At 43.6% G+C, this 27883-nt stretch overlaps 1 protein-coding gene across 1 annotated transcript in view; it reads right to left on the minus strand.

Moving 5' to 3' along the window:
- Positions 1-27883, minus strand: part of ppil4 (peptidylprolyl isomerase (cyclophilin)-like 4) — a 34971-nt gene that overhangs the window by 3061 nt on the left and 4027 nt on the right. Inside the window, exons 3-12 of the mRNA XM_037685694.1 lie at positions 27281-27345; positions 27081-27198; positions 26805-26947; positions 26086-26182; positions 13402-13518; positions 13202-13326; positions 12993-13059; positions 4377-4488; positions 2645-2741; positions 1430-1541 (exon numbers count right to left, since the gene is read on the minus strand). Coding sequence (XP_037541622.1) covers positions 1430-1541; positions 2645-2741; positions 4377-4488; positions 12993-13059; positions 13202-13326; positions 13402-13518; positions 26086-26182; positions 26805-26947; positions 27081-27198; positions 27281-27345 — 1053 coding nt within the window. The remainder of the gene's footprint in view (positions 1-1429; positions 1542-2644; positions 2742-4376; positions 4489-12992; positions 13060-13201; positions 13327-13401; positions 13519-26085; positions 26183-26804; positions 26948-27080; positions 27199-27280; positions 27346-27883) is intronic.

Here is a 27883-nt window from a genome sequence, read left to right on the forward strand (position 1 = left end):
CATGACTCTGTCTCTGATCACACGACTCTGTCTCTGATCACATGACTGTCTCTGATCACATGACTCTGTGATATTTATTTTCCCGGGCAAGCTTTTTTTAATCAGTATTATGGTGAACGATATGATATGGCCCAGCACTACTTATCCATGCTGCTGATCATTTCATGCTGCTGTATTCATTCATATCCATCTGCTCACCACAGACTCATGTTTGTGCTGCTGTTGTTATGCCATATTGTTTTAATTATTAGTGTTTAGCGTATATCTTAGCTCTTTTAGCGTACTGTTTGGCGTTTGTTTAGAGCCGGGAAAACAGGTCTGACTTCACTGGAGAACAGAGAGAGAAAAAAGTGGTGAGCGGAAAAAATATAAAACTTAAATGCATTTTAAAATCGATTTTTGGAACTTTAGAAACAATTCAGAATCGCCAGGACTAAGAATCTAGATTATTTGAAAAATCGATTACCTGTAGCCTATAAATAAAAGTAAAAAAATATCTGACCAATGAAATTACCGAACAGGTCCCAGTCGAACCAATGCAACAGGGAGGGGGGAATCCCCTGCATGTGCAGAACAACTTTTGTTCTGTGGACACAAGCTTGTAGAAGACAATGATCACATCAATGACTTCCTGGTAGGTTACTGCATTTTATTTTTAACCAGCCGTGTTACAGGCACTGTTAAAAAAACATTTACTGTACATGTATATTACCGATACGTATTTAATTAAAAGTTTAAAAAATCTTTGTGTAAATATCTCATGTTACAACATGGACACCTGCAGCTTATACTGGCACACAAGTGCAGCCTTTATATGCACGATTTTATTTATTTAGTGTGCGCGGCTTATATTCAGGTGCGCTCTATAGTCCAGAAATTACGGTAAACCAAACTGAAACAGAGTCTGAAAAAAGAAATACAAATGTTTTCTTATTAGCATCTTTTTCGAAATACAGGAAACAACTGCTGTACTTTTCATGATTGCAGAGGAAACCTGTGTGATGACAAACTGACTCAACATGTGATCAACAAGGTCACGTGGATGACAGATATTCCAAAATGATGAAGTCTTCACAACAATTAAAAAATATATACTTTAAATGATAACATGAAAGTCCAGAAAAAACAAACATTTGACTCCACTTCAAGTTAAAGCAACAGTTTTCACAGTTAACATGAACTCTGAGTCTGAGCACGTGGAGACCTGATCACTAGGTAAGCTATGAGAACCTGTCACTAACCATCCAGATGAACTGTACTCTGCTTCCAATGCTGCGCCTGACTGACAGCATCGCAACAAACAACCTGCTTCTCACAAAGTTGCAGCAGGAACTTACAAATAAAAACCCGAGAACTAAACATCAACCATGAGCGTTGTGCATTCAGAGTCGATGGAAATAAAAAAAGAAAAGTGTCTGAATGAATTTACCTTGTGCTTTTTGGACTTCCTTCTGTCCTCCTCATCTGAATGGTGGGGCTTCTTCTCAGAGTGCCCGTGGCTTGTTTTCATTTCATCTTCAATTAGCAAGTCATACTTGGAACTTTTGGGAAAGTTATGGAAAACTCCATATAAAAAACAAAAAGTCTGAAGAGAACGGTGTTGAACTCTCGTGTGCATCATTGAACCCGTGGAAGACCAATCAGAGAAAAACCTGACACACTTTCATTTTCGTCCGTGTTTTGTTACTTTGTTTCAGTCAACAAACGTGACTTTTTTTGACCAAGACGAAAAGTTCTTCTAATTCTTTTTGTCTGAACTTTTTCTAACACCCCCATAACTTACAGCAACTCGCTCTTGTTCCAGGGGTAGGGGGTGGGGGAATCAAACAGGGTTTTTGATCCCATTATTATAATTTTTTTATTGTTCTTTCGGCTGCTCTCTTCTTCAGGGGCACCACAGCAAACTAAGTCGCATGAAGACTAGGTGTTTGTTTTTACGCTGGATGTCCTTCCTGATGCAACCACGGACCACCGAGCTACCACAGCCCTCTGTGTGGAGCAGGGAGCTGCATCCAGGACACCCAGGGGAGAAGATGATGAGGGGGCCCAGAGTGGGGCAAATGAGGGTGGAGGCAGGTGTGGGTGTTTCACCTTTCCCACTCACATTTTGATGATGTTGGTCCGGGGAGTTGAACCAGCACCTCACTAACCTGTGTCACCACTCCCACACTGATCCTATTATTATTATATTAAAAAATAATAATTAAATGCCCCTTTTTTTTCCAAAAATTACCATAAAATAAACATTTTGTCGATTAAAAATATGTAATGACAAGATTTTAAACAAAAGACCTTAACCTTAAGTTACAATTTTTTTTTTAAGGTCTTTTAAATTTAGTATTTTTACTGCAGGCTGAGAGAGCTCTAAAAGACTGACTAGTTCATTGTGGAAAGAAAATATAAACACCATATTTTTACGCCGTTGAATAGGATGGCTGATTTTCTCCTTACTGTCAGGGACTTCCACAACTGCAGTCTGAACAGTGAGTGCTGAAAAATTTCAAAACATTTTCAACCGTTTGAGAAGTTTTCCTTTCATTATATGAGGAACCCAACAGAATGTTGACTCAGAGTTCACACAAATATAACGAGATGAACAAAGTGGAAATGAATCCATCTTAAACCCATTTTCAGTTAAGGATACTCTTGTTTAGGCTTCAGTTGATCCTTAAGAGCCAGTTTGGATCGGTTCTCCAAGTCGTTCTCGTAGGCTTTGAAGTCATCTTTTGTGTACTTCCCACCTGGGGTAAAAAGAAACTCCTTCATAAAAATAAAGAAAAACACTAAAAAAATATAAAAACCTATACCATACCACTTTATTTATAGAGCACTTAAAACAGCAACAAGGCCAACCAAAGTGCTGTACAGACAGAACAACAGGTAACACACAAAGCAAAATACAAAATGAGGTAAATCAGAAAATAGACATAAAAACGATGCAGATAATGACGACAAACCAGTGTGGAGCATACAGGATCAAACACAGATCATCTGGTGTTGAAAGCTACTGAATAGTAGTGAGTTTTTAAACGGGACTTGAAAACCGAGAGGGAGGGGGCCTGTCTGACAAGCAGAGGTAACTCGATCCAAAGTCTTGGTCCTGCTACAGAGAAGGCCCTGTCACCTCTGCACTTAAGACGAGTTCCTGGAACTGTGAGGAGCAACTGGTCCACTGACCTCAGGGAGCGTGGTGGGACATACGGTTGTAGCAGATCAGAGAGATGGGGGGGGGGGACACTGTTCACTGATTTGTAGACATACAGGAGTATTTTGAACTGGATTCAAAGGTGATCTGGTAACCAATGCAGTGAGGCCAAACCTGGAGTAATGTGCTCTCTTTTGCCTGTACTGGTTAAAAATGGGGCTGCTGCATTCTGGACCAGTTGTAGTCGTGCAATGGAGTTCTGACTGATACCAAACAGGAGTGAATTGCAGTAATCAAGCCTAGATGTAATGAATGGATGTATTACTGTCTCCAGGTTATTTTTGGACAATATGGGCTTCAGTTTAGACAGCCGCCTCAGTTGGAAGAAGCATGATTTAACAATCATGTTTACATGATTGTTAAGTTTCAGAGAAGGGTCCATTATCACTCCCAGATTAGTGACTCTTTGTTTTTCTGACAGGGTTAGAGCGGAGAGGTCGATGCAGTGGTTTGTGATCGTGTCGTTGGGAGGGAACAACATGACTTCAGACTTCTTTTCATTGAAACTTAAGAAGTTTAAAGCCATCCAGTCCCTGATGTCAGCCAGGCAGTCGAGCAGAGGTTGAATAGAGCATGTACCATTGTGTCTTAGGGGGAAGTAAATTTGACAGTCATCAGCGTAGAAATGAAAGGGTATGTTGTGTTTCCGGAAAAAAGCACCAAGTGGCAGCAGGTATAAAGAGAATAGGAGGGGACCCAGGATGGACCCCTGCGGAACCCCCCATTTAAGTTCTGCCGCTGCAGAACTAAAATCCTTGATGGAGACACAAAAGGATCTGTCAGTGAGGTAAGATCTGAACCAATTGAGGGCTGATCCTGTGATGCCCACCCACTGCTCCAACCTAACAATGAGGATCTCATGGTCAATGGTGCCAAAGGCGGCTGTGAGGTCCAATAGACAAGACAGGGGGCACCACAGCAAACTAAGTTGCATGAGACAAGCAGCACAGAATCCCTGGTATCTGTGAATCTGAAGATGTCGTTAAAGACCTTCAGCAGGGCAGTTTCAGTGCTGTGGAGAGGTTTAAAGCCAGATTGGAATAGCTCAAAGATGGCGTGATCCTCCAGGAAGCACTTCAACTGGGACTCGACTATTTTCTCCAGTACTTTAGAAACAAATGGGAGTTTGGAGACAGGCCGGTAGTTGGACACGAAACCTCTGCATAAGTACCTTTTCCTTTCCACTTGATCTTTGCAACTGACTGGCTGAAGTCAACATGAATCCTTCGGTCATCGATGAGCACGTTGTCCATTTTGAAGTAAGCCTTCTCACAGTCTTCTTGCTGTTGAAGAACAAAGTCAAAATAAATGGACAAAATGGAATGCTCCAGTTTCTGTTTGAATATTCTGCCTAAAAACATATTTAAGAGGCACAAAGCTCCACCCGGGCTCACGCGCCATATTCCCACGCGCACCGCAGTGGCCCTCCAACTATGTGTGCATATGTGGCCAAGGTTACATATGCAGAGGATTGAGGGTAAATTCACCTCACAAGACCCTCAGAGCATGTGGAGGGACATTAAGTGTATAACAGATTATAAAGGAATGAGCGAACAATGTCCCTAAGACCCATCTCTGCCTGATGCCCTCAACAAGTTCTAAGCACGCTTCGAAGACCCGAACAGACCACCCAGCACCAGACTCACCTCACCACCGGATGAAGAGCTTCTCACCATGACCTCAGCAGAAGTAAGGAGTACCTTCAGGAGAATTAATCCTCAAGGCAACCGGCCCAGACAACATCCCCGGGAAAGTGCTGAAAGAATGATCAGCTCTGCGAGGTGCTGGCAGACATCTTTATCACCTCACTTACCCTGGCAAAAGTACCCACCTGCCTGAAGACCACCACCATCATCCCAGTCCCAAAAAGCTCTACAGTGACAGGTCTGAATGACTATCGGCCAGTGGCCCCTCACCCCGATAGTCGCTAAATGCTTTGAAAAACTGGTCATGACTCACATCAAAACAACCATCAACATCAACGAGGACTCTCATCAGTATGCATACCGTGAGAACCGATCAACAGGATGCCATCTCCTCTGTGGTCCACACTGCACTCAACCACCTGGAGCAGAAAGACTCTTCCGTCCGTATGCTCTTTGTGGACTTCACATCTGCCTTCAACACCATGATCCCCCAAACCCTGATGGACAAACTATCCACACTAGGACTAAGCCCCTCCATTTGCAACTGGGTCCTAGACTTCTTAACAAACAGACCACAGTTAGTGAGGATCCACAACTTCTCCTCCTCCACCATAACCCTCAGCACTGGCTCTCCTCAGGGATGTGTGTTCAGCCCCCTCCTGTTCACTCTGCTCACATATGATTGTGCAGCTACCCATTGAGGCTGTCACATTGTAAAGTTTGCAGATGATACAGCGGTGGTGGGATGCATCACAAACAATGATGAGTCCAGCTACAGGCAGGAGGTGGAACACCTGGAGAGCTGGTGCAAAGAAAATAACTTCACATCAATGTGAAGAAGACAAAGGAGATGATTGTGGATTCAGCAGAAACAAACACACCTACACGCCCCTGAAAATATAAGGATCTGCAGTGGAAGTGGTCTCCAGCTACAAGTACTTGGGTGTGCACCTGAACAACAACCTCAGCTGGCACAACAACACCACCAGCCTGATCGAGAAAGCTCATCAGAGACTCTACTTCTTCAGACGGCTGAGACGAGCTGGTCTGGGAAGCTCAGTCCTCACCTCCTTCTACAGGTGTGCAGTGGAGAGCATCCTGTGCTCCAGCATCAACGTGTGGCATGGAGGCTGCACAGCTGCAGAAAGAAAAGCTTTGCAGAGAGTGGTGAAGGCTGCACAGAAGATGTTGGAGTCAGTCTCCCCACCATCACAGACATCTACACCTCCAGATGCAGGAAGAGGGCCACCTGCATCTTGAAGGACCACACTCACCCAGCACACACACTTTTTGCCCAACTCCCCTCAGGAAGGAGGTTGAGGAGCATTAAGTGTAGAACCACTAGACTGAGGAACAGCTTCTACCCTAAGGCTGTTAGACTCATGAATCTCTAACCAGAATAATCACTGTGAAAAATCACATCATGTTGCTGCTGATCTGTTTCATGTTGCTGCTGATCTGTTTCATGTTGATGTGTTCATGCGTGCTCATCTGCTCACACAGATTCATGTTCATGTTTGTGCTGCTGTTTGACGTAATGTTTTTATGCTCTTAGTGCTTAGTGTATTTTTAGTTTATGTTGTTCTTAGTTCATATCTTTGATCTTATTACTGTTTTTCATTTACATTTTATTGTTGGATGTAACTGGTAGGCCTGTCACGATAACAAATGTTGCTGGGCGATTGTCTCAAAAATTATTGTGATAAATAATAATATTGTTGGAAATTTGACAATAATTAGTAATTACTTTCAAATTTAAGAAGAGATGTTGGTTAATTTGTTTTGTGTGTAGTACCTTTTCTTGACCACTGGATGGCAGAATAAGACTTAACTGTAGGATGGATAGTGAGGGAGCAAGCAGCGTGTCTCTTTAAGAAAAATGGGAGGGAGGCCCCTTCACGTGACATGGGCTGTCTCTCCTTCCTGTTTTTCGTTTCTCAAAAGTCAACCTTTATTTATACAGGTAAATCCCATTGAGCCTTGAGGACTCATTTACAAGAGAGACCTGATTTCAACAAAGAATGACGACAACAATGGACAACAGCGACAACAATAAACAGTTATAAAAAGTCATAATACAGTTTTTTTTTTTTTTTTTTTTTTTTTTTAACAAATAGGATGGCTAAAATAAAAAGGTAACAAAAAAAAAAAACAGCTAGATTCTAAGGCGAATGTAGAAAACTAAAAACAGGAACATGTCTGGATTGGTCCCTGCCAGGAGTCCAAGAGATTCTTAAAGACACTTAGAGAAGTCAAAGGTCGAGAGCGTCAATTGTTTTTGTAAGGTATTCCAGGAAACGGGAGCCGAGTAGGAGAAGGCCCTTTTGCCTAGTTCAGTCCTCGTTGAGGGAACACTGCAGGTAATAATGTCCTGAGAGCGCATGCCGTAGCTGCACTCACGCAGAGACATGTAGGAGGAGATGTATGAAGGCAGCAGACCAAGAAGTGATTTAAAGATGAAAATGTACCAGTGAGAGAGTCTGTGTGAAGTTAATGATGTCCAGTTAGCCAGTGAATACTGGGTGCAGTGGTGGGTACGATAATCACAGCCAGTTATGAATCTTAGTGCACCGTGATAGACAGCATCCAACATCTGCAGCATCCAACATCTGCAGCATCCAACATCTGCAGGGTTCTTGTAGGAGCGTTCATGTAAATAATGTCACCGTAATCAATGGAGGGAAGGAAAGTCACAGATACAAGGTGTTTCTTAACATTCAGAGTTAGACAGGATCTGTTTCTGAAAAAGAAACCCAGTTTAACTTTCAGTTTCTTTACCAAGTTTTCAACATGGAGCTTAAAAGAGAGATGTGAGTCGACCAAGATACCCAAATATTTATAGGAATCAACAAACTCAATGGGGACACCATTTGAGGATAAAATCGGAGGAAGAACTGCTGGGACCAACTTCCTATTTGAAAAAAGCATCCCTTTGGTTTTGTCGGCATTTAGGACAAGTTTGAGGTGGAACAAATCAGTCTGGATGATGTTGAATGCAGAATTCAAAAGCTGAAAAGCCTTAGCAACAGTTTTAGCTCGACAATAAACAACTGTGTCATCAGCATAGAAATGTATGGATGCATTAGGGATGTTTTTACCAACATTATGTATGTACATTGTAAAGAGGGTGGGTCCTAAGACTGAGCCTTGTGGTACACCATTGTTGACTGTTAAATAACTGGAGGAAGTACCATTATGTTAAACGCATTGCCTCCGGTCTGAAAGACAGTTAAGAGAACCAACCAATGGTGTGTTCTGAGAAACCAATTTCTGAGAGTTTATGACACAAGATGTTCTGATCCACAGTGTCAGAATCTTTAGACAGGTCTAAGAAAAGTGCAGCACAATAATCCTTAGCATCCAGTGCTTCAACAACATCATTAAGAACCTTCAGTGAAGCAGTGGTTGTGCTGTGTTGTTTCCTGAAACCAGATTGATGTGGAGGTAAGATGTTAAATGAGTCCAGGTAATCTTTGATTTGAGAGTTTATCAGTTTTTCTAGAACCTTGGCTAAAATGCAGAGTTTAGAGATTGGTCCATAGTTGTTCAGTGAGGTGGGGTCACCTCCCTTCAGCAAAGGAAGAACAAAGGCTGTTTTCCAAGTGTCTGGGATGGAGTTTTGTCTTATGGAGAGATTGAAGATGTGGGTCACAGGGACTGTGATGATATGAGCAGCCAGCCTTAAGAAATAAGGTGGAAGTTCATCTGGACCTGCAGATTTTTTAGGGTCAAGATCTATTAACAGTTTATTGACCTCACTGACTGAGAACAGAGAAAAAGAGAAGCTGTGATTAACTGAGGATTGACTTGTAGGAGGGATTTGATTTGTAGAGGTTTGGTTATTAGGGGAAGTGGCTGATTTTCTGTTAGTAACTGTGTCAAATAAAGAACTAGAAGCAACAAAATGTTTGTTGAGACAGTTCAGGATCTCGTGCTTATTTGACACAGGAACAGAGTTAACGAGAAGTTGTGATGGGAGGTCAGATGATTGGGGGGTGCCTGAGAGAGATTTGATGGTTTTCCAGAATCTGTTGGGGTCATTTAGATTTTTGGAGGTCTGAGATAAGAAATAGTTGTTTTGCTGCTTTGACAGCAGTTGTGCATTTATTCCTCATCTGTCGAAAACTCAACCAGTCAGTGTCTGAGCCAGATTTTCTCGCTGCGGCCCAAAGATGATCTCTCCTGTGCAGGAGGTCAGCTAGCTCTGGAGTAAACCAGGGGCTGTCTCATCCCTTTATTCTGAACTGGTGGAAAGGAACATGTTTGTTCACAAAATAAATGAAACTATTGTGAAAATAGTTCCAAGCGGAGTTCACATCATCAGTTAACAGAATATGATGCCTGTCAAAGTGAGACAGATCCCAGAGGAATGACTGTTCACAAAAATGTTTCAGATCCCAAAATGGTGGACACTCGGTGTGGTTTGAGCTCTTTAGCATTTTTCACACAAAGCTTTTAATAAAAAAATCAGTAAACAAGTTCTCAGCTTCTTTTTGCAGAGAATAACTCTATATAAAGGCACGGATTTCAATTGTGAATTTTGGAGCTCGACAAGACGGAGGTTTACTCCCGAGGTCGGCCTGTTAGCTTAGCTCGTAGCTTAGCTGCTTTTAACGATCCAAAAACATGATTTTGGACGATTAAGACAGATTTTAAAGAGAAAAGGGAAAGGGAGGGGTCAATGAAGAGCACCGGAGTTGAGCCTTTTGTCATCCAGCGTTTTCAGTAGAAAGAGAGAGACATGAAAAAACGATAAAGATGATAAATGAAAATGAGGTCCATAATTTTCATTTATCAGGCGATTAATTGATTAATTTATTGCAACAGGCTTAGTAACTGGGACTCTGTGTACATAATCTCGTTCCACCATATGCATCACATGTGGTGTGTATGACAAATAAATCTGTCTGACTCTGATGTTCAGCAGATTCTGACTTCCATGGCCACCGTCCTGCTGTCTATACCAAAAGACACCTTTTGCGGTGTCTGAAGAGCGTCGGCATCGGGCGCCTTAACCCGGCATTCGTTCAGCCCGCAGCGCCAGTTCTACTTACCAAGTGGCCCACCTGCCGGCTCGAATTCCACGCCCGGCTCCAAGTCAATGAGCCGGGCTTCTTACCCATTTAAAGTTTGAGAAAAGGTTGTTGTTGGCCATTCGCTTTACCAGATAAAACATCGAGGCTCCGAGCGTCAAGGGTCCTGATGGAAACTTTGGAAGGAAGCAGCTATTAGATGGTTTAATTAGTCTTTCGCCCCAATACGAAGGTGGGACAGCTGATTTGCACATCAGGACCGCGGCGGTATTTTGCCAGACCTGCCTAGGCATAGTTCACCATCTTTCAGGTCCTATTGCTTTATGTGTAAGAGGCACAAACCCTCTATGTTGACAAAACTGCCGGAAAGACTCCTGAAACTTAAAGAAATCATCATCTGATGCATTTCGAAAAATTATTCACTTTTGGATTCAAGTCAATACAAGAGTCAACTATCAGCCAACTGATATTAAAAACCAGAGAATATAATTCTGTCACTTTGACAGAGGTTGTGTTCAAATGATGTGTGGCTGTAGCTGAAAGTCTTTCATAACTCAATATGAGCATGAGACTGTGCATAATGTTTAAAGGTTGACCAAACCCACTACAGCTCCTTCATATCAGATGAGATTAATCTAAAACTCAAGTAAAGTCACATGACCCACTGGTACTGCTGGATTGATCTACACACAGCACCTTCTGCTGGCTACTAAAGTTGGTAAGATTCAAACGCTGGTCTCCAAGAATGTCCCGAGCCCCCCCTGAGTAAAATGTCTAGAGGGTTTCCCCTGAGAACCTTTGGTGCAGATGGTGCTCCTTATCATCTCAAACTGGTCTAAACTGAAAACTTTACCACAGTGAAGCTTCAGAGCAGCTGTAAACATTGGTCATAAATGAGGTCACACTCTACAACATCAGAGTTTCCAACTTCTAAAGTTTTATTCCAACAACGCACCACATGTAGATAGAGAAGTTCTTTCAATATTAACACGACTTCCACTTCTCTGTGATAAGAACTCCACCATAACTCCATCAACATGCCACAAAAACAAGTTTATGACCCAAGTGCTTTTCCGTGTTATTTTTTCTAAAATGATTTATGATAGAGCAGCACGGTGGCACAACTGGTAGAGCTGCTGCCTCTCAGCGAGCAGGTCCCTGGTTCAAATCCCGGTCCGGGGGCCTTTCTGGGTGGAGTTTGCATGTTCTCTCCGTGCATGTGTGGGTTTTCTCCAGGTACTCCAGTTTCCTCCCACAGACCAAAAACATGCATGTTAGACTGACTGGTGACTCTAAAGTGTCCCTAGGTGAGAGAGAGAATGGTTGTTTGTCTCTACTCGTCTCTGATGGACTGGAGACCTGTCCAGGGTGTCCCCCACCTCTCACACAATGATAGCTGGATATGGGCACCAGTGACCCCCGTGGCCTGGAAAGGAAGCAGCAGGTAAAAATAATGGATGGATGTTAAAGAAGAGCATCTCCAAGCAGCTTCATGTTCCTGGGACCACAGCTGACGAGATGTTTCAAAAGTAAAAGGTTGATGGGAGCCACCCTCCCAAGACGTGGACGCAAGAGGAAATGCAACCCCAAGTCAATCACACAGATAGTGTGGAGGGTAGAAAAGAGGCAAGGAAACCGTCTAAAAGCATTCAAGATAAAGTTCAAGGTCAAAGTATATTTCTTTCTGATCACATCATTTGTCACATGATAATAATATTGAACATAATTATAATGAACTCCATGGAAGAAGACACAGGAGGCTCCACTAATAACAAAAGAGACAGAAGGGAATTTCTTAAAGTGCATGTTGACAAGAACCAACACTGAACACGTGAGGAAAAACTGAACCTTCAAAGAACACGCCTACGTGAAACATGGAGGGGGCCCGGCTTTGTTTAGGGGCTGCTCTGCTGCATCTGGCACAAGGACCATAAACCTGTGCAGAGAACAATGAAGTCTCACAACTAACAAGACATCCTGGTGTGGAAGTGACTGCTCGTGTCAGAAAGCTCCGCCTCAGCACAGGATCATGATCCAAAACACAGCTTGAAAACTCAAGAAAGGCTGAGAACAAAACACTGGACTGTTCTTAAACAGCCTCCATTTGAACCCCACTGAACATCCACGGAAAGATCTGAAAACTGCAGCGCGGAGACACCTTCGTTCAAACAGGGGCAGCTGGAGCAGCAGATTGTGAAGATCAAAGATCGCTGCAGCTGGAACAGAGTACCATCTTTTTGTCTGTAATTTTCATTTAACTACATATGAAATGTGCACCAAATCAACAATCAAAGACCAAGTGTTGCTGGATAAACATGGAGTTAACGATAAGAAAAGGCAATAAATATCCTGATTCATGCTCAATAATCCAGGTAGAAACATCTAACAGTCAGGTCCTCTGGACGTTTCTTTTTGTTGAAACGTTTCTTCTTTCACCCAAAAGTCTGAGGAGCCACAACTAACTCAGTCTCATAAACAGCACCTCCACATAGTGGGTCAATCAGTTTGATGGTGCTCAGACGGTTTCTGAAGTCCGCTGACTCGTTTGAGGCAGTCACGGCTAAAGTGGTTCAAGACATCCTGATTCATGCTCAGTAGTTTCATTTTATATAAAGTCAGTCTCTATAAGACCGAGTTTGTTGTGGCTCCTCAGACTGATGAAGTCTTTTGGATGAAAGACAAAATGTTTCAACAAAAAGAAACTGTGCAGAGGACCTGACTTAATTTTGATGAACGGCAATAAACTTGAGCCAGTTTCAAGTTATTTAAGGGATGGTTTGTTTGTGTTGTGATGGTGAAGCCAACAGATTCGTCTGAGTCTGCACATCACAGCACAGTTCAAGAGTGCAGCAAACTAAACAAGACTATACTGGTGCCACATCTGGACTCCTACCTGAGCCACAGATCACGGGCCTTCGCATGCCCGCCTCACTACTTCCATGACTTGAAGGGTTTGTTGCTGACAGCTGAGTGCCAGACACCACAGCAGACCTTCAGAGGTCCAGTGGAGTCCATGTCCAAATGAGTTGGGGCTGATTTGATTCAAAAACTGGGACCTACTGAATATTTAGTGTGGGGTTATAATGTTATGGCTGATCGGTTGCTCACCTTTTCAAACTCAATAAAAGCGTAACAAAGAGAATCTCCAGTTTTCCAGTCTCTGATGATCTCACAACTATAAAGAACGTGGACAAAAACAAAACATCATTTACTCTTCATTTAATAAACAGGAACACAACACACTTGAAGCAAACTGTTAAAATATCTCGTTTCCTAGAAAGAATGAGAAACAAGGCGTTATTAGACGCTAATGAGACCTTTTTATGGACCCGAAGCGAGAAAAGATGATTTCCAGGTCCTCGTCTGTAGTCACTGGGTTGAGTTTGCACACAAACAGCACGTTTTCTGGAGGCTTCATGTCTGCATCAGGGAGGTCACCCACCTGGAGAAAGGTCCAACAGTCTCAGACTGGCTCTGCTGTCTGCAGCACAGGACTGAGAGCAGATGTTTGCCTCACCATCTCCAGAAGGATAGCATGAGTTTTTGCTTCTTTCTCCTTCAGCCTCTCCTCCAGTTCCTCGGCTCCTTTCCCTTCTGTATCGTCGATGACTTCATCAGCTCCAATGCGGCCACTCTGCACATCCACAGAAAAACATTTGAAGCTGTTTAAGGAACAGTACTCCAGATTTACAATCATCTTTGTTTGTGTCAATAAAACCTGAGTGCGCCGAAAGTTCTTCACTTTTTCTGTTTGCATCTTAGACGAGTACCGTAGTTGGGCCATTGTGAGTTATACAGTAATTATTATCCTACCTGTTGTGGATAGCTTCTTAAATGACCTCAGTTTGAAGAAACAGTTTATGTGCAACAGGATAAATAGTTTTAAATGTAGCTGAGACCAAGGTGGATTTTGCCGTCTGTTCCAATGTACAAAAATGTTCTTTTTCTTCTTCTTTCGGCTGCTCCCTTCTTCAGGGTTTGCCAGACACAGTGAACTAATAGTCCTTTTCCACTAGTGCCAGTGCGGCACGGTTTGACTCGGTTCGGCACAGTTCTAAGGCTTTTCCACTAGTAAAGATTCATGGAACCAGCGCCTTTTTCAGAACCCACTTTGCCCTGGTTCCAGGCATACCGTGCTGGCCTTAAAACGTGACGTCACAACACTGTCGCTCACTGACTGGTCAGGGCACGGAGGCACTGGCTGTTTGAGAAACTTTCACAACCTGATTCAACATTTGCAATAACTAGAACTCGGAGGAGCGACTGGACGTATTCTGAAGATTTTAAAAACAATGACAACACCGTGGTCTAGTGCTGGAAGTGCAGGCGTTTTTTGTGCTTGGTGGCTGACGACAAAATTCAGAGCGAGCTGGATGGAGCTCTGCCGGTCCCCTGACCCTCTCCACCGAGCCCCCTCAGGCCGAGCAGGGTGTCCTCTCCCTGGCTACGAGCTCCGCCGGTCACCACACATGAACCTACGAGCTGCTGACCAGCAGGATCGCACGAGGCCGGAGCACAAGCCCCGGCTGGCAGTGGCGGGCTGGGACAGGTCTGGGACGGAGGGTGGAAACGATTTTAAAAAACATTTTAAGTACAAACCAGATTCCAAAAAAGTTGGGACACTAAACAAATTGTGAATAAAAACTGAATGCAATGATGTGGAGATGGCAAAAGTCAATATTTTATTCATAATATAACATAGATGACAGATCAAAAGTTTAATCTGAGTAAATGTAACATTTTAAAGGAAATATATGTTGATTCAAAATTTCACAGTGTCAACAAATCCCAAAAAAGTTGGGACAAGTAGCAATAAGTGGCTGGAAAAAGGAAATTGACCACATAACGAGCAGCTGGAAGACCAATTAACACTAATTAGGTCAATTGACAACATGATTGGGTATAAAAAGAGCTTCTCAGAGTGTCAGTGTCTCTCAGAAGCCAAGATGGTAAGAGGATCACCAATTCCACCATTGTTGCACAGAAAGATAGTGCAGCAATACCAGAATGGTGTTACCCAGCGTAAAATAGCAAAGACTTTTAAGTTATCATCATCAACCGTGCATAACATCATCAAAAGATTCAGAGAATCTGGAACAATCGCTGTGCGTAAGGGTCAAGACCGTAAAACTCTACTGGATGCTCGTGATCTCCGGGCCCTTAAACGTCACTGCACCTCAAAGAGGAATGCCACTGTCAAGGAAATAACAGAATGGGCTCAGGAATACTTCCAGAAAGCATTGTCAGTGAATACAATCCACCGTGCCATCCGCCGTTTGATGATTGATTTGTTCAATTAGCTTTGTAGAGATCTAGTAGAGTGCTGTCTGAATGGGTCAATGAGGCACAGATTGTTGTGTAAAGCGCTTTGAGTATCTTGAAATAAGATAGAAAGGAGCTATATAAATACAGTCCATTTACCATTTGCGAATTTCTTGAAAAATCATTGGGAAAAAATGGTCAACCATTGTCTGTGGGGAACATGCAATTCAGACACGATACCCGGAGTGTTTAAGAGAGCATCCTGTGCTCCAGCATCAACGTGTGGCATGGAGGCTGCCCAGATGCAGAAAGAAAAGCTTTGCAGAGAGTGGTGAAGGCTGCACAGAAGATGTTGGAGTCAGTCTCCCCACCATCACAGACATCTACAACTCCAGATGCAGGAAGAGGTCCACCTGCATCATGAAGGACCACACTCACCCAACACACACGTTTTGCCCCGCTCCCCTCAGGAAGGAGGTTGAGGAGCATTAAGTGTAGAACCACTAGACTGAGGAACAGCTTCTACCCTGAGGCTGTTAGACTCGTGAATCTCTAACCAGGATAATCACTGTGATGCCATATGTCACTTTGTCTGCGCTGCTGATTATCCATGTTGCTGATTTCTTGCCTTTAAGCTGCTGTATTCATACCCATCTGCTCACTACAGCCTCATGTTCAGGCTGCTGTTTAATATTACATTACCTTTTTCTGAACCACTTTGGACTTGGTTGTCCTCAGGCTGTTTCTGTGTGTATCAAGTTGGCCATCTGGCCTAAAACATTTGATTGCTGTTCATGATGACTGTTTTGGATGGGTGTGTGTTGCACATGTTTAAAGTCTACTTCTGAGATTCCAACAGGAGGCTGGCTTGAAACAGCAATGAAGCCTACCTATGGAACAGATCTGGTTGGTAGGCCGCAGACTGACAAAGTCCTCTGGATGGAGGAAGAAACGTTTCTCACTTAAAGAAACTGGTCCAGATGACATGATTTAACCTTTTCTGTTGTCATCTACCTGGATGATGGAGCTTACAAACCTTTTTCATGTTATAATTGTTTAGCGTGGGATAGCATGGTGGTGCAACTGGTAGAGATGCTGCTTCTCAGTGAGCAGGTTGCCCCGGTTCAAATGCTGGTTCAGGGGCCTTTCTGGGTGGAGTTTGCATGTTCTCTCTGTGCATACATTGGTTTTCTCCAGGTACTCCGGTTTCCTCCCACAGACCAAAAACATGCACGTTAAGCTGATTGGTAACTCTAAATTGTCCCTAGGTGAGAGCGTGAATTGTTGTTTGTCTCTATGCGTCTCTGTGATGGACTGGAGACGTGTCCAGGCATCCCCCACCTCACACAGTGGCGGCTGGACATGGGCACCAGCAACCCCTGCAACCCATAAAGGAAGAAGCGGGTGCAGATAATGGATGGATGTTTAGGGTGTATCTTCGATCCTTGTCCATGGATCCTTGATCCATCATCCGGGAAGATGGCGCCGGTGCTGGTGGCTTGCCGTTCACCTCTGTCTGTTTTGATCGTTTTTTTTCTGTTTTTGTCATTTTTCTTTGGTGACATCAACTCACTGCTTGTTTATGATCGCCAACAACTTTTAAATATAGTTATCTACTGCAAACCCCGCCTTGTTTGACCACTTTGATCGGGGCTCTGGACCCTCACCCCCTCTGCTTGTTGATGTGCCGGTTTACCTGAAGCGCGTGGCGTTTCTGCCCACCCGAAAACATCGCTCCAGGCGCCGTGGAAGACGTGCCGGCCGTCTTGTAAGGATTAAAGCCAGCATCAAGCTCTCTGCTGCTTCGTCATCTGCTGCTGACTAGGGCTGCAACAACGAATTGATAAAATCGATAAAAATCGATGATTAAAAGCGTTGGCTACGAATTTCGTTATCGATTCGTTGTGTCGCGCGATTAAGCGTCTGTCACGGCGCTGCGGAGCCGTTTCGTTTTGTTCTCGGGCAGTTCATTGTCAATGCTGACTGAAAAAAAAAGTTTGAAAAAAAAAAAAAAAACTGCAGCGCGAGTTGAACAGAGCAGAGTCTGTTTTCAAAGGAAAATAAGTAAATTTTACAAATGACCAACGCAGAGAAAACTGTTCGACCCAAGTCCTCCAAAGAGTGGGAGCTCTTCACAAAGATAAAAACTGAGAAACATGCAGCTTTGAAAATCACCGACACGACACGTGAGAACCACAGAGATGAAATGTAAACATGTCGGAGTCACAAGGAGGAGGAAGGAGCTGCAGCTGATCCAACTCTTCATGTGTTGCAGGTGAGTCTCTACAATTTAACACATTGTTCTGTTTCAAGAGAGAAAACGTAACGTCAGTCTGTCTGAAGATGAAGCTGTTTGTTTGTTTGTTTGTTTATCTGATTCATGACGGTGATAGAGAACGTGTGTGTTACTTTTTATTTTATTTCATTGGAACAAGCAGAGTTTAAATGTGATTTATTAATAAATCTAACACAAAGATAATCATTTAATGATTAAGCTTCAACTTTTAATTTGCTGGAAAAGTCTGAAGACACTGCAGGTATGGCAGGATGAATTGCATTTAAACAGGAATTAAAGTCATTTATTACATCTACTCAAATGTGTGTAATTAAGTATTTTATATATGTGTGTGTGTGTGTGTGTGTGTGTTTAATTGCTCTTTTAGCTACTTTTGCCTGAACCTAACGCTGTAAGTGAAACAAGGCGTTTCTTGAGTTGCTGTAAATTATACTATAAAACATATTTACTCTCTCATTCCAGAAAACAACAACAAACAACAACATCCTTCATGATGGACAGACATCATGGACACCACAGCAGCAGCTGTCTTCACTGAAACATCCTGAACATGATCGTCACTGACATGAGGCCTCTGTCCATGGTTGAAGACGAAGGATTCACTACAATGATCCACACTTTTAATCCAGGTTACAATAATCCACACTTTTAATCCAGGTTACAATGATCCACACTTTTAATCCAGGTTACACTCTTCTCTCAATGACACATTTTACAAAGTAGCTAAATATTGTGCAGGTATAAAGACACATTTGTATATATTTTTGTGCACATTTATTTTTTTAAGCTATTTGACTAACTTTTATTTATTATTATTCAATATTTTACCAACAGAATAGTCAAATAGCAACCTGTTTTTTGTGTGAATTGCCAAGTCAGTCAAATGTTCAATTTTGGAATAAAGAGGTGGAAATTAAAACGTTGGGTTTTTTTGCCTATTCATCGATTAATCGAAAAAATAATCAGCCGATGAATCGATTATTGAAATAATCGTTAGTTGCAGCCCTACTGCTGACCATCAGACGTTAAACTGTCCATGCGGATGCTTTGCTGACCCACTCAACTCCAGCCTGCTACAGGTGGCCGGGCCTGATACGTGCAGTGGGCGTGCGCAGCTGCGGCGGTTTTGGTCATCTCCAGTGGAACTTAACCAACTCAGGTCCTTCTGCTGCATCATCTCCTGCCGACCATCTGCTGGATATTCGCCTGTCTGGATGCTTTGCTGATCCTGCCTGATCCCTGTAGTCGAGCCTGGCCCGCGCCGTGGGCGTGCGCACAGCTGCAGCGTCTCTGGTCCTTGGAGGCGCGGTTCAAACTCCAAAAATCTGAAACAGCTGATCTGTGCTCCGTGCTCAGCTTTTCCTTCAGCTACTGGTCCTTCAAAGATTGCTCTGCTGAATGTGAGGTCGCTAGCAAATAAAACCTTCATCTTAAACGACTTTTTCTGCTCCAGTGGACTGGACTTCATGCTTGTTACAGAGACCTGGCTCGTCCCTGGTGAGTTAAGTGTTTTTTCTGAACTTTTGCCGGTGGATTGTGCCTTTTTTAATGCTCCAAGGACTTCTGGTTGGGGTGGTGGATTATTAACAGTTTCTAAAAAGCTCTGGAACTGCAGACAGCTACAGGCTGTGACTTTTCAGAGTTTTGAACTGCTGTATTTTGAGCTGGGCCGCTCCAACCCAACACTGTGCTGCCTGATCTACAGACCACCCTCATACAACAAAAACTTCATAAGTGAATTTTCTGACTTTCTGACTGGAATACTGCTCAGTTACGACAGGGTCTTCATTCTGGGAGACTTTAATGTATATGTTTGCTGTCCTGACAAGCCTTTGGTGCAGGAGTTTCTAAATCTGATACAATCTTTTAACCTTGTGCAAAATGTTGTTGGTCCAACTCATCAACAGGGCCATACACTTGATTTAGTTCTGTCTCACGGTTTATCTGTGGTTAATCTGGAAATTGGGGATGCTATTGTTTCAGATCACAAACCCATTTCATTCCAAACCTCTGTTATTCATGAGTCTAAATCCCCAGCTCCAGCCAAGAGTTGTCAGATATTTAACTCTTCAACCACTGCTCTTTTTTCCTCTGCATTCATTACTGATGCTGCTTCAGTCCCTGAAACCTCAGCCTGTATTAGTACGCAGGAGCTGCTCAGTAGGCATGATGCAACCTGCTCTAAGATTTTAGACCTCGTGGCCCTGCTAAAAATCAGGTGACCAAAGCGTGCACCACACCCCTGGTTGAACGCGACCACTCAAGTGGCCAAACATCTATGCAGGAGAGCTGAGCGTAAGTGGAAAAAGGACAAATTACAGGTTTCTTTAATTATGTTAAAAACGTGTTTGAAAGATTGTCAGAGCATTGTTAAATCTGAAAAGAACAAATACTTCTCGCAAATCATTGCTTCAAACAGTCCTAATCCCCGAGTTCTTTTTAATAACGTAAATTCCATTTTAAACGTGCCTCGGTCTGCCAGCATGGAGGCCTCTGTTGACATCTGCAACAACTTTACCAGATACTTTGCTGATAAGGTAGAGTTGATTAGGTCATCCATCCCCCAGTCCACAACTGACCCCTCTGTCTTTGTCCCTTGCTCAGCTGTCTTCAAACAGTTTGAACCCATTTCACTCCCATTTCTAAACAAAGTCGTTGGTCAGATGAAACCCTCCGGTTCCCCTGCTGACCCCATTCCTGCGTCGTTTTTCAAACAAGTTCTACCCACGATTGGACCCTCTGTTCTTACTATTATAAATAGTAGTATTGTGACAAGTGTGGTTCCCGATGTTTTCAAACATGCAGTAGTTCATCCGTTAATTAAGAAACCTGGACTTGACCCTTCGACTTGCTCAAATTTCAGACCAATCTTCCAAAATCCTGGAGAAAATAGTTTTCATTCAATTAAACAAGTTTGTGAATGAGAACAGAATATTCGAGATTTTTCAATCTGATTTTAAGTAGGGATGCACCGATCCACTTTTTTTTACTTCCGATCCGATCCCGATACCTAAGACTGAATATCGGCCGATATCGATCCAGTTCCGATATCATGATCATCATTGATTTTATATGAGGCTGTAATAATCTCCTCTCAAGTACAATTTGTACAAATATTTGCATGCATGTCCAAAAAGGCAACTTGAGGTAAGTTTTATTAATGTTGGATAAGTTTTAAAGTTAGAATTAAATTCTAACACAAAACATGTTTCTTTTTATTCCTAGCTTTAAAGTGGATATTAAAGTGATTAATTTAAGTGATTGTTAAGTTATTTTATATTTTTTTAAATAAGGGGCAGATGTAAGAATTTTCTTCTTTCTGCACTCTTTTCATTCAATGTTTTCTTTTTGATGATTTTTTTTTTAATTTTGTTTCTTTTAAATGAATGAATAAATTAAAAAATAAAATAAAATGTTAAATGGCTTCAAACATCTGCTAAGTTCATGGCATAAACCAACAGACATGTTCCTGTTTTTAGTATTTTACATCTCTTTATAATGTAGCTGTTTTTGTTTATTATTTTTTTTTTATATATTTTCAAATCATATGTACTGTTGTACTGATAAATATCTCCTGGAAGGTAAACTATATCTTGGCTGCAAGTATCAAGCTGAGAAATCCTTCGTTTTCTACAACCGATAGTGGTTGGTCATTAATTATGATGAAGTTTAGTAACGTCTCCGTAAACATTTGAGCTCCGTGTTTTCAGCGACGTCTTCTTCTTGTTCAATCCGAAGCAGGCAGCCTGGTTTGGGGCAGCCGTGCTCAGTCTGTCCCTCCTCAGAGACGGGCAGACTGAGCGGGGCAGAATGGATGCGGCTGACCGGGGTCGAGTTGGCCGCCCCGGGTTGAGCAAAGAGCAGTGCCCCGCTGAAGCCACGGAGCTCTAATGTCCATCGTAAAACTAACTTTACCGCGGTTTAATGTGGCGCTATGGCTCTGCAGACATTGCACGTTGCTGTCTTGTTTTGTGGTGTTTCTAGTGTAAAATACTTCCACACTGCGGACATGTTTAGATGAAAAGTTTGTTAGCGTTTAGCCACAGTGCTGCTAACTCGGTCCTCACGTTGTAGCTGGCTGCAAACTATGAACTAGATTTCCTGAATGTGAGGCGGGTCTTATTACTCTGGGTTCATGAGACACGCCACCGTTCAGGAAATCCATTCCATAGTTTGAAGCCAACCTGCATCATGGATCGGAAATATCGGCAGGAGGATCGGAAAACCCGATAAGTAAATTATGCTGGTATCGGAGGCCGATACTGATACTGGATCGGATTGGCCCCATCCCTAGTTTTAAGCAACTCCACAGCACTGAAACAGCATTAGTAAGGGTTTGTAACGATATTATGATATCAAACGATTCTGGTCAATTTGTGGTACTTGTGCTCCTGGACCTTACTGCTGCTTTTGATCCTGTTGACCACAGTATCCTTATATCATGGCTGGAACAATGGGTTGGGATCACAGGTGCTGCATTAGAATGGTTCCGCTCATACCTGAGTGGCAGGAGTTTTTGTGTCAAGGTTGATAACAATGTATCGGCCTCATTACCTCGTTCTTGTGGGGTCCCACAGAGTTCGATTCTTGGACCCCTTCTGTTCTCACTTTATTTGCTCCCACTGAGGTCCATCCTGAGGAAGCATGGTCTTTCATTCCATTGCTATGCTGATGACTGCCAGATCTACCTGCCTGGGAAACCAGCGTTTGCTCCATTCACCTTCTGTTAAAATGGCTGGACTTCATTAAGGCCTGGATGGCTTCAAATTTCTTAAGTTTTAACGATGAGAAGACTGACGTCATTGTCTTTAGCCCTAGCTCAACTGCCGCCACTGATCCTTTCAACCTGGACTCTCTTCAGCCATATCTTGAGCAGTCTGGTAAAAAATCTCGGGATAGTTTTAGACTCTGACTTCAAGTGTGACAAACAAATTAACTCTGTTCTGCAGAAAACCTTCTTCCAACTAAGACAGGTAGCTAAGCTCAAGCCAGTGTTGTCCAGACCCAACCTTGAGAAACTAGTCCACACCTTTGTCACGACCCGATTGGACTATTGCAATGCACTCTGTGCTGGGGTCAGCCAGGCCTCCATCTCACGTCTTCAGCTCGTCCAGAATGCTGCTGCTCGGTTTTTAACCGGAACTTGTAGGTCTGAACATATTCCTCCAGTTCTATCCTCCCTTCACTGGCTCCCTGTTCGTATGACGATAGTCTTGAAAATTCTTCTGTTGACCTTCAAATGCTTAAATGGCCTCGCACCCCTTTACCTCTCTGAGCTACTGGAACCTTACGTTCCCTCTCGGGCCCTGAGATCATCTGATCAGCTGCTTTTGGCTGTTTCAAAAACAAGACTGAAGCTCAGAGGAAATCGGGCTTTTTCAGTCATGGGCCCCAAACTCTGGAACAACCTGCCCCCAAACATCAGGCAGGTCACCTCCATTCCTCACTTCAAATCCCTGCTTAAAACACATCTGTTCTCTCAGGCATTTCACACAATGTAAATTGATTTAGTGTTATTTTTTATCTGTGACCCTATGTTTTAAATGCTTTTTATTAATTCTTCAGTTATTATTATTAGTGTATTGTATTTTTTTTTTCTCTTTAATTTTACTCTCATTGATTGTTGTTGTTAAGCACTTTGATAACATCCATCCATCCATCCATTTTCTTCCGCTTATCCGGGGTCGGGTCACGGGGGTAGCAGCCTAAGTAGGGTGGCCCAGACTTCCCTCTCCCCAGCCACTTGGGCCAGCTCCTCCGGGGGAATCCCGAGGCGTTCCCAGGCCAGCCGAGAAATATAGTCCCTCCAGCGTGTCCTGCGTCTTCCTCTGGGCCTCCTTCCGGTGGGACGTGTCTGGAACACCTCACCAGGGAGGCGTCCAGAAGGCATCCTAAACAGATGCTCAAGCCACCTCAACTGGCTCCTCTCGACGTGGAGAAGCAGCGGCTCTACTCTGAGTCCCTCTCGGATGATCGAGCTTCTCACCCTATCTCTAAGGGAGAGCCCAGACACCCTGCGGAGAAAACTCATTTCGGCCGCTTGTATCCGAGATCTCATTCTTTCGGTCACAACCCAAAGCTCGTGACCATAGACAAGGGTAGGAACTTAGATCGATCGGTAAATTGAGAGCTTCGCCTTTTGACTCAGCTCTCTCTTCACCACGACAGACCTGTACAGTGCCTGCTTCACTGCAGACGCTGCACCTATCTGTCTATCGATCTCACGCTCCATTTTTCCCTCATTCGTGAACAAGACCCCAAGATACTTGAACTCCTCCACTTGGGGTAGGACCTCCTCCCTGACCCAGAGAAGGCACTCTACCCTTTTCCGGCTCAAGACCATGGCCTCGGATTTGGAGGAACTGATCTTCATCCCGGCCGCGTCGCATTCGGCTGCGAACCGATCCAGCGAAAGCTGTAGATCACGATCTGACGAAGCCAATAAGACCACATCATCTGCAAAAAGCAGAGACGCAATCCTAAGGCCACCAAAATGGATCCCCTCAACACCTTGGCTGCGCCTCCTGAATCTGAGGTTCGACTATCCGACGGACCCTCCTCTCCAGAACCCCCGAATAGACCTTTCCAGGAAGGCTTAAGAGCATGATTCTCCTGTAGTTGGAACACAATCTACGGTCCCCCTTTTTGAATAGGAGGACCACCACCCTGGTCTGCCAATCCAGGGGAACTTCCCCCAACGTCCACGCAATATTGCAGAGTCACGTAAGCCAACACAACCCTAAAACATCCAGAGCCTTAAGGAACTCCGGGCGAATCTCATCCACCCCTGGAGCCCTGCCACCGAGGAGCTTTTTAATCACCTCGGTGACCTCAGCACCAAAGATTGGAGGCCCAACCCTGAGTCCCCAGGCTCCGCTTCCTCAGTGGAAGACGTGCCGGTGGGATTGAGGAGGTCTTCAAAGTATTCCGCCCACCAACCCACAGCATCACGAGTTGAGATCAGCAGCACACCACTCCCACTATAAACAGTGTTGGTGGCGTACCGCTTTCCCCCCCTGAGACGCCGGACGGTGGACCAGAATCGCCTAGAAGCCGTGCGGAAGTCATTTTCCATGGCCTCTCTGAACTCCTCCCATGCCCGAGTTTTTGCCTCAGCGACCACCCGAGCCGCATATTACTTGGACTACCGGTACCCATGAGCTGCTTCCGGGGTCCCACAGGCCAAAAAGGCCCAATAGGACTACTTCTTCAGCCTAACAGCATCCCTCACCGACAGTGTCCACCATCGGGTTCAAGGGTTGCCGTCACGACATGCACCGACAACCTTGCGGCCGCAGCTCCGGTAAGCCGCCTCAACAATAGAGGCACGAAACATGGTCCACTCAGACTCAATGTCCCCCACCTCCCTCGGAACATGTTTGAAGTTCTCCCGGAAGTGGGAGATAAAACTCCATCTCACAAGAGACTCTGCCAGACGTTCCCAGCAAACCCTCACAATATGTTTGGATCTGCCAGGTCTGACTGGCATCCTCTCCCACCATCAGAGCCAACTCACCACAAGGTAGTGATCAGTGGACAGCTCCGCCCCTCTCTTCACCCGAGTGTCCAAGACATGTGGACGCAGATCAGATGAGACGATGATAAGGTCGATCATCGAACTGCGGCCTAGGGTGTCCTGGTGCCAAGAGCACATATGGACACCCTTATGCTTGAACAAGGTGTTCGTTATTGACAATCCATGACGAGCAAAGAAGTCCAACAATAGAACACCACTCTGGTTCAGATCAGGGGGGCCATTCCTCCCAATCACACCCCTTCAGGTCTCACTTTCATTGCCCACATGAACATTGAAGTCCCCCAGAACAAAGGAGTCCCCAGGAGGTGCACTTTCCAGTACCCCCTCCAAGGACTCCAAAAAGGGTGGATAATCTGAACTGCCGTTTGGTGCATAAGCACAAACGACAGTCAGAACCCGTTCCCCTACACGTAGGAGGAGGGAGGCCACCCTCTCATTCAACGGGGTGAACCCCAACACACAGGCACCAAGTTGTGGGGCAATAAGTATGCCCACTCCTGCTCGGCGCCTCTCACCAGGGGCAACTCCAGAGTGGAAGAGTGTCCAGCCCCTCTCAAGGAAACTGGTTTCAGAGCCAGAGCCATGCGTAGAGGTGAGTCCGACTATTTCTAGCCGGAACCTCTCAGCCTCACACACCAGCTCAGGCTCCTTCCCCACCAGTGAGGTGACATTCCACTTAATAATGACTTGACTTGTATGCGGTTTCTTTTTTTTATATACTTTATATTTTTGCTATTTTTGGATGTAACTGGGACGTTAAGTACAGTTTCTTTCCACCTCTTGTACCTATGTGATGCGAATGACAATAAAATCTCCGTGAACCTTGAATGGTTTGTTCCATTTCCAAAGCCTAATCGGAGTGTGTACAAATGTAAAAGATGGATTTTAGCTACCTTTTAGCATGTGTTCTGACATTTGTAGTATCTGTTCTACTTGTTTTAGCTTTAACGACTCAGTTTTAGTTCTTTGAGAAAAATTCAGCAGTCGTTCAGCTTACACTGTATTTTAACAGAAAAATACAATTTCTCTAGTTGTTAATAACATTTTCCCCAGAATACAAAAGTGTTGAACCATCACTTTGGGTGAACTGGTCATGCTGTCCTTACATCAAGCTGCTCTCTGGTGGGCTCAGGTGATCGGTCAGGCACAGGCAGGTCTGGAGGGTCATCAAATGGATCATCCAGAATCACTGTGTGATTTATTCTGCAGCAAAATGACAGTACCTTTGTCAGGGTTACAAATTCCAAGATGACAAAAAACACTACATGAAGTCACTACATAATAAACATCTGGTGCAGCATGGAGGAGACTTGTGCTTGTTGTCCCATTTGTGAAACACGTTGGCTAAAGTTGGGAACTAAATAAATCCTAGAATTGAATCGTTGGAAGAAAAGTAGCACAATAGACCATTTAAAAAAAATGGCACTACTGTCATTGTAAGGGCGGCTGTGGCTGAGTGGTTAGAGCAGTCATCCTCCAATGCAAGAGTTGGAGTTTGAATCCACCAGCAGTCACATGTTGAAGTGTCCCTGAGCAAGACACCGAACCCCTCATTGCCTCTGATGTGTGTCCCATCAGTGTCTGAATGTGATAAAACTCTGATTAGTCTCTTTAGAATGATTTGTTCAATTATCTTTGTAGAGATCTAGTATAGAGCTGTATGAATGGGTCAATGAGGACACAGATTGTAGTGTAAAGTACTTTGAGTGTATTGATAAGATAGAAAGGTGCTATATAAGTACAGACCATTTATCATTGTTTACAATTTATATTAAATGAGTCCAAGGCAAACTTCATATGACAATAACTGTTCACCCTGACCCACCTAATATCCTGAAATGGGACATAATCGTTGTCAACAAAGGACTCGTTGATTTTTGTCAGGACATCCATCCCTTCAGTAACTTCTCCAAATACAGTGTGTACTCCATCCAGATAGTCCAGGTTTTCACCAGCTGTAATGAGAAACTAAGAGAAAATACCAACATGTGACACACTGGCAGATACAACTTAAAACAAAGTTTTTACACAAAGGTTAACTGAGCTGTGATTTTATTAAATGTTGATAAATGAGTTTCAAAGTGAAGTCCGTGCCCTTCACCTGAGAGCCATGCTGATCATGTCCATTGTTCACCATCGACACCGTCCCCCTCTTCTTGTGCTTTATACGAGGCACCTTTTCTAGATCAAAGAAGCGGGCCTGGTCTCCATATAGTTTGCTAATATTCCAGAGGAGAAAAGAGGTTTACACCATATTCATTATGCTTAAAAAATATTCCTTTAGGAGTTGTGATGACTGACCAGTACACAGATTCTCCTCCACGACCCGTTCCAGTGGGGTCTCCAGTCTGTAGAATGAAATCTCTCTGAAAAGGGAACAAATGTGGCATAAATATACTTGGACGTCGCTGTTTTGAGCTTAACTCATGGGGAATATCAAGATTACACAACCACAATTACAGAAAAGTTGGCACGTTTTGTAAAATGTTTTTCATTGTGCTTTGTTAACATATTGTTCCAAAAATGTATTGATGTTTTACATTTCAGCATTTGATATTTCCTTCATTTATCGCGGGGGATCTGTACCCTGAAGCCCCGCGATAAGTGAAAAACCATGAAAAAGGAATAGTAGTACAAGTAGTAAGTAGTAGTTTATTTTAGTATATATTGTATACACAGTGAGGACAATAAGTATTTGAACACCCTGCAACTTTGCAAGTTCTCCCACTTAGAAATCATGGAGGGGTCTGAAATTTTCATCTTAGGTGCATGTCCACTGTGGTAGACAAAACCTAAAAAAAAAATATCCAGAAATCACAATGTAAGATTTTTTAAATAATTCATTTGGGTTACTGCTGTAAATAAGTATTTGAACACATATACATATATACATTATATATATAT

This window comes from Nematolebias whitei, chromosome 12 (assembly GCF_014905685.2).
Source record: "Nematolebias whitei isolate Nwh7 chromosome 12, NemWhi1, whole genome shotgun sequence".
Lineage (NCBI taxonomy): Eukaryota > Metazoa > Chordata > Actinopteri > Cyprinodontiformes > Rivulidae > Nematolebias > Nematolebias whitei.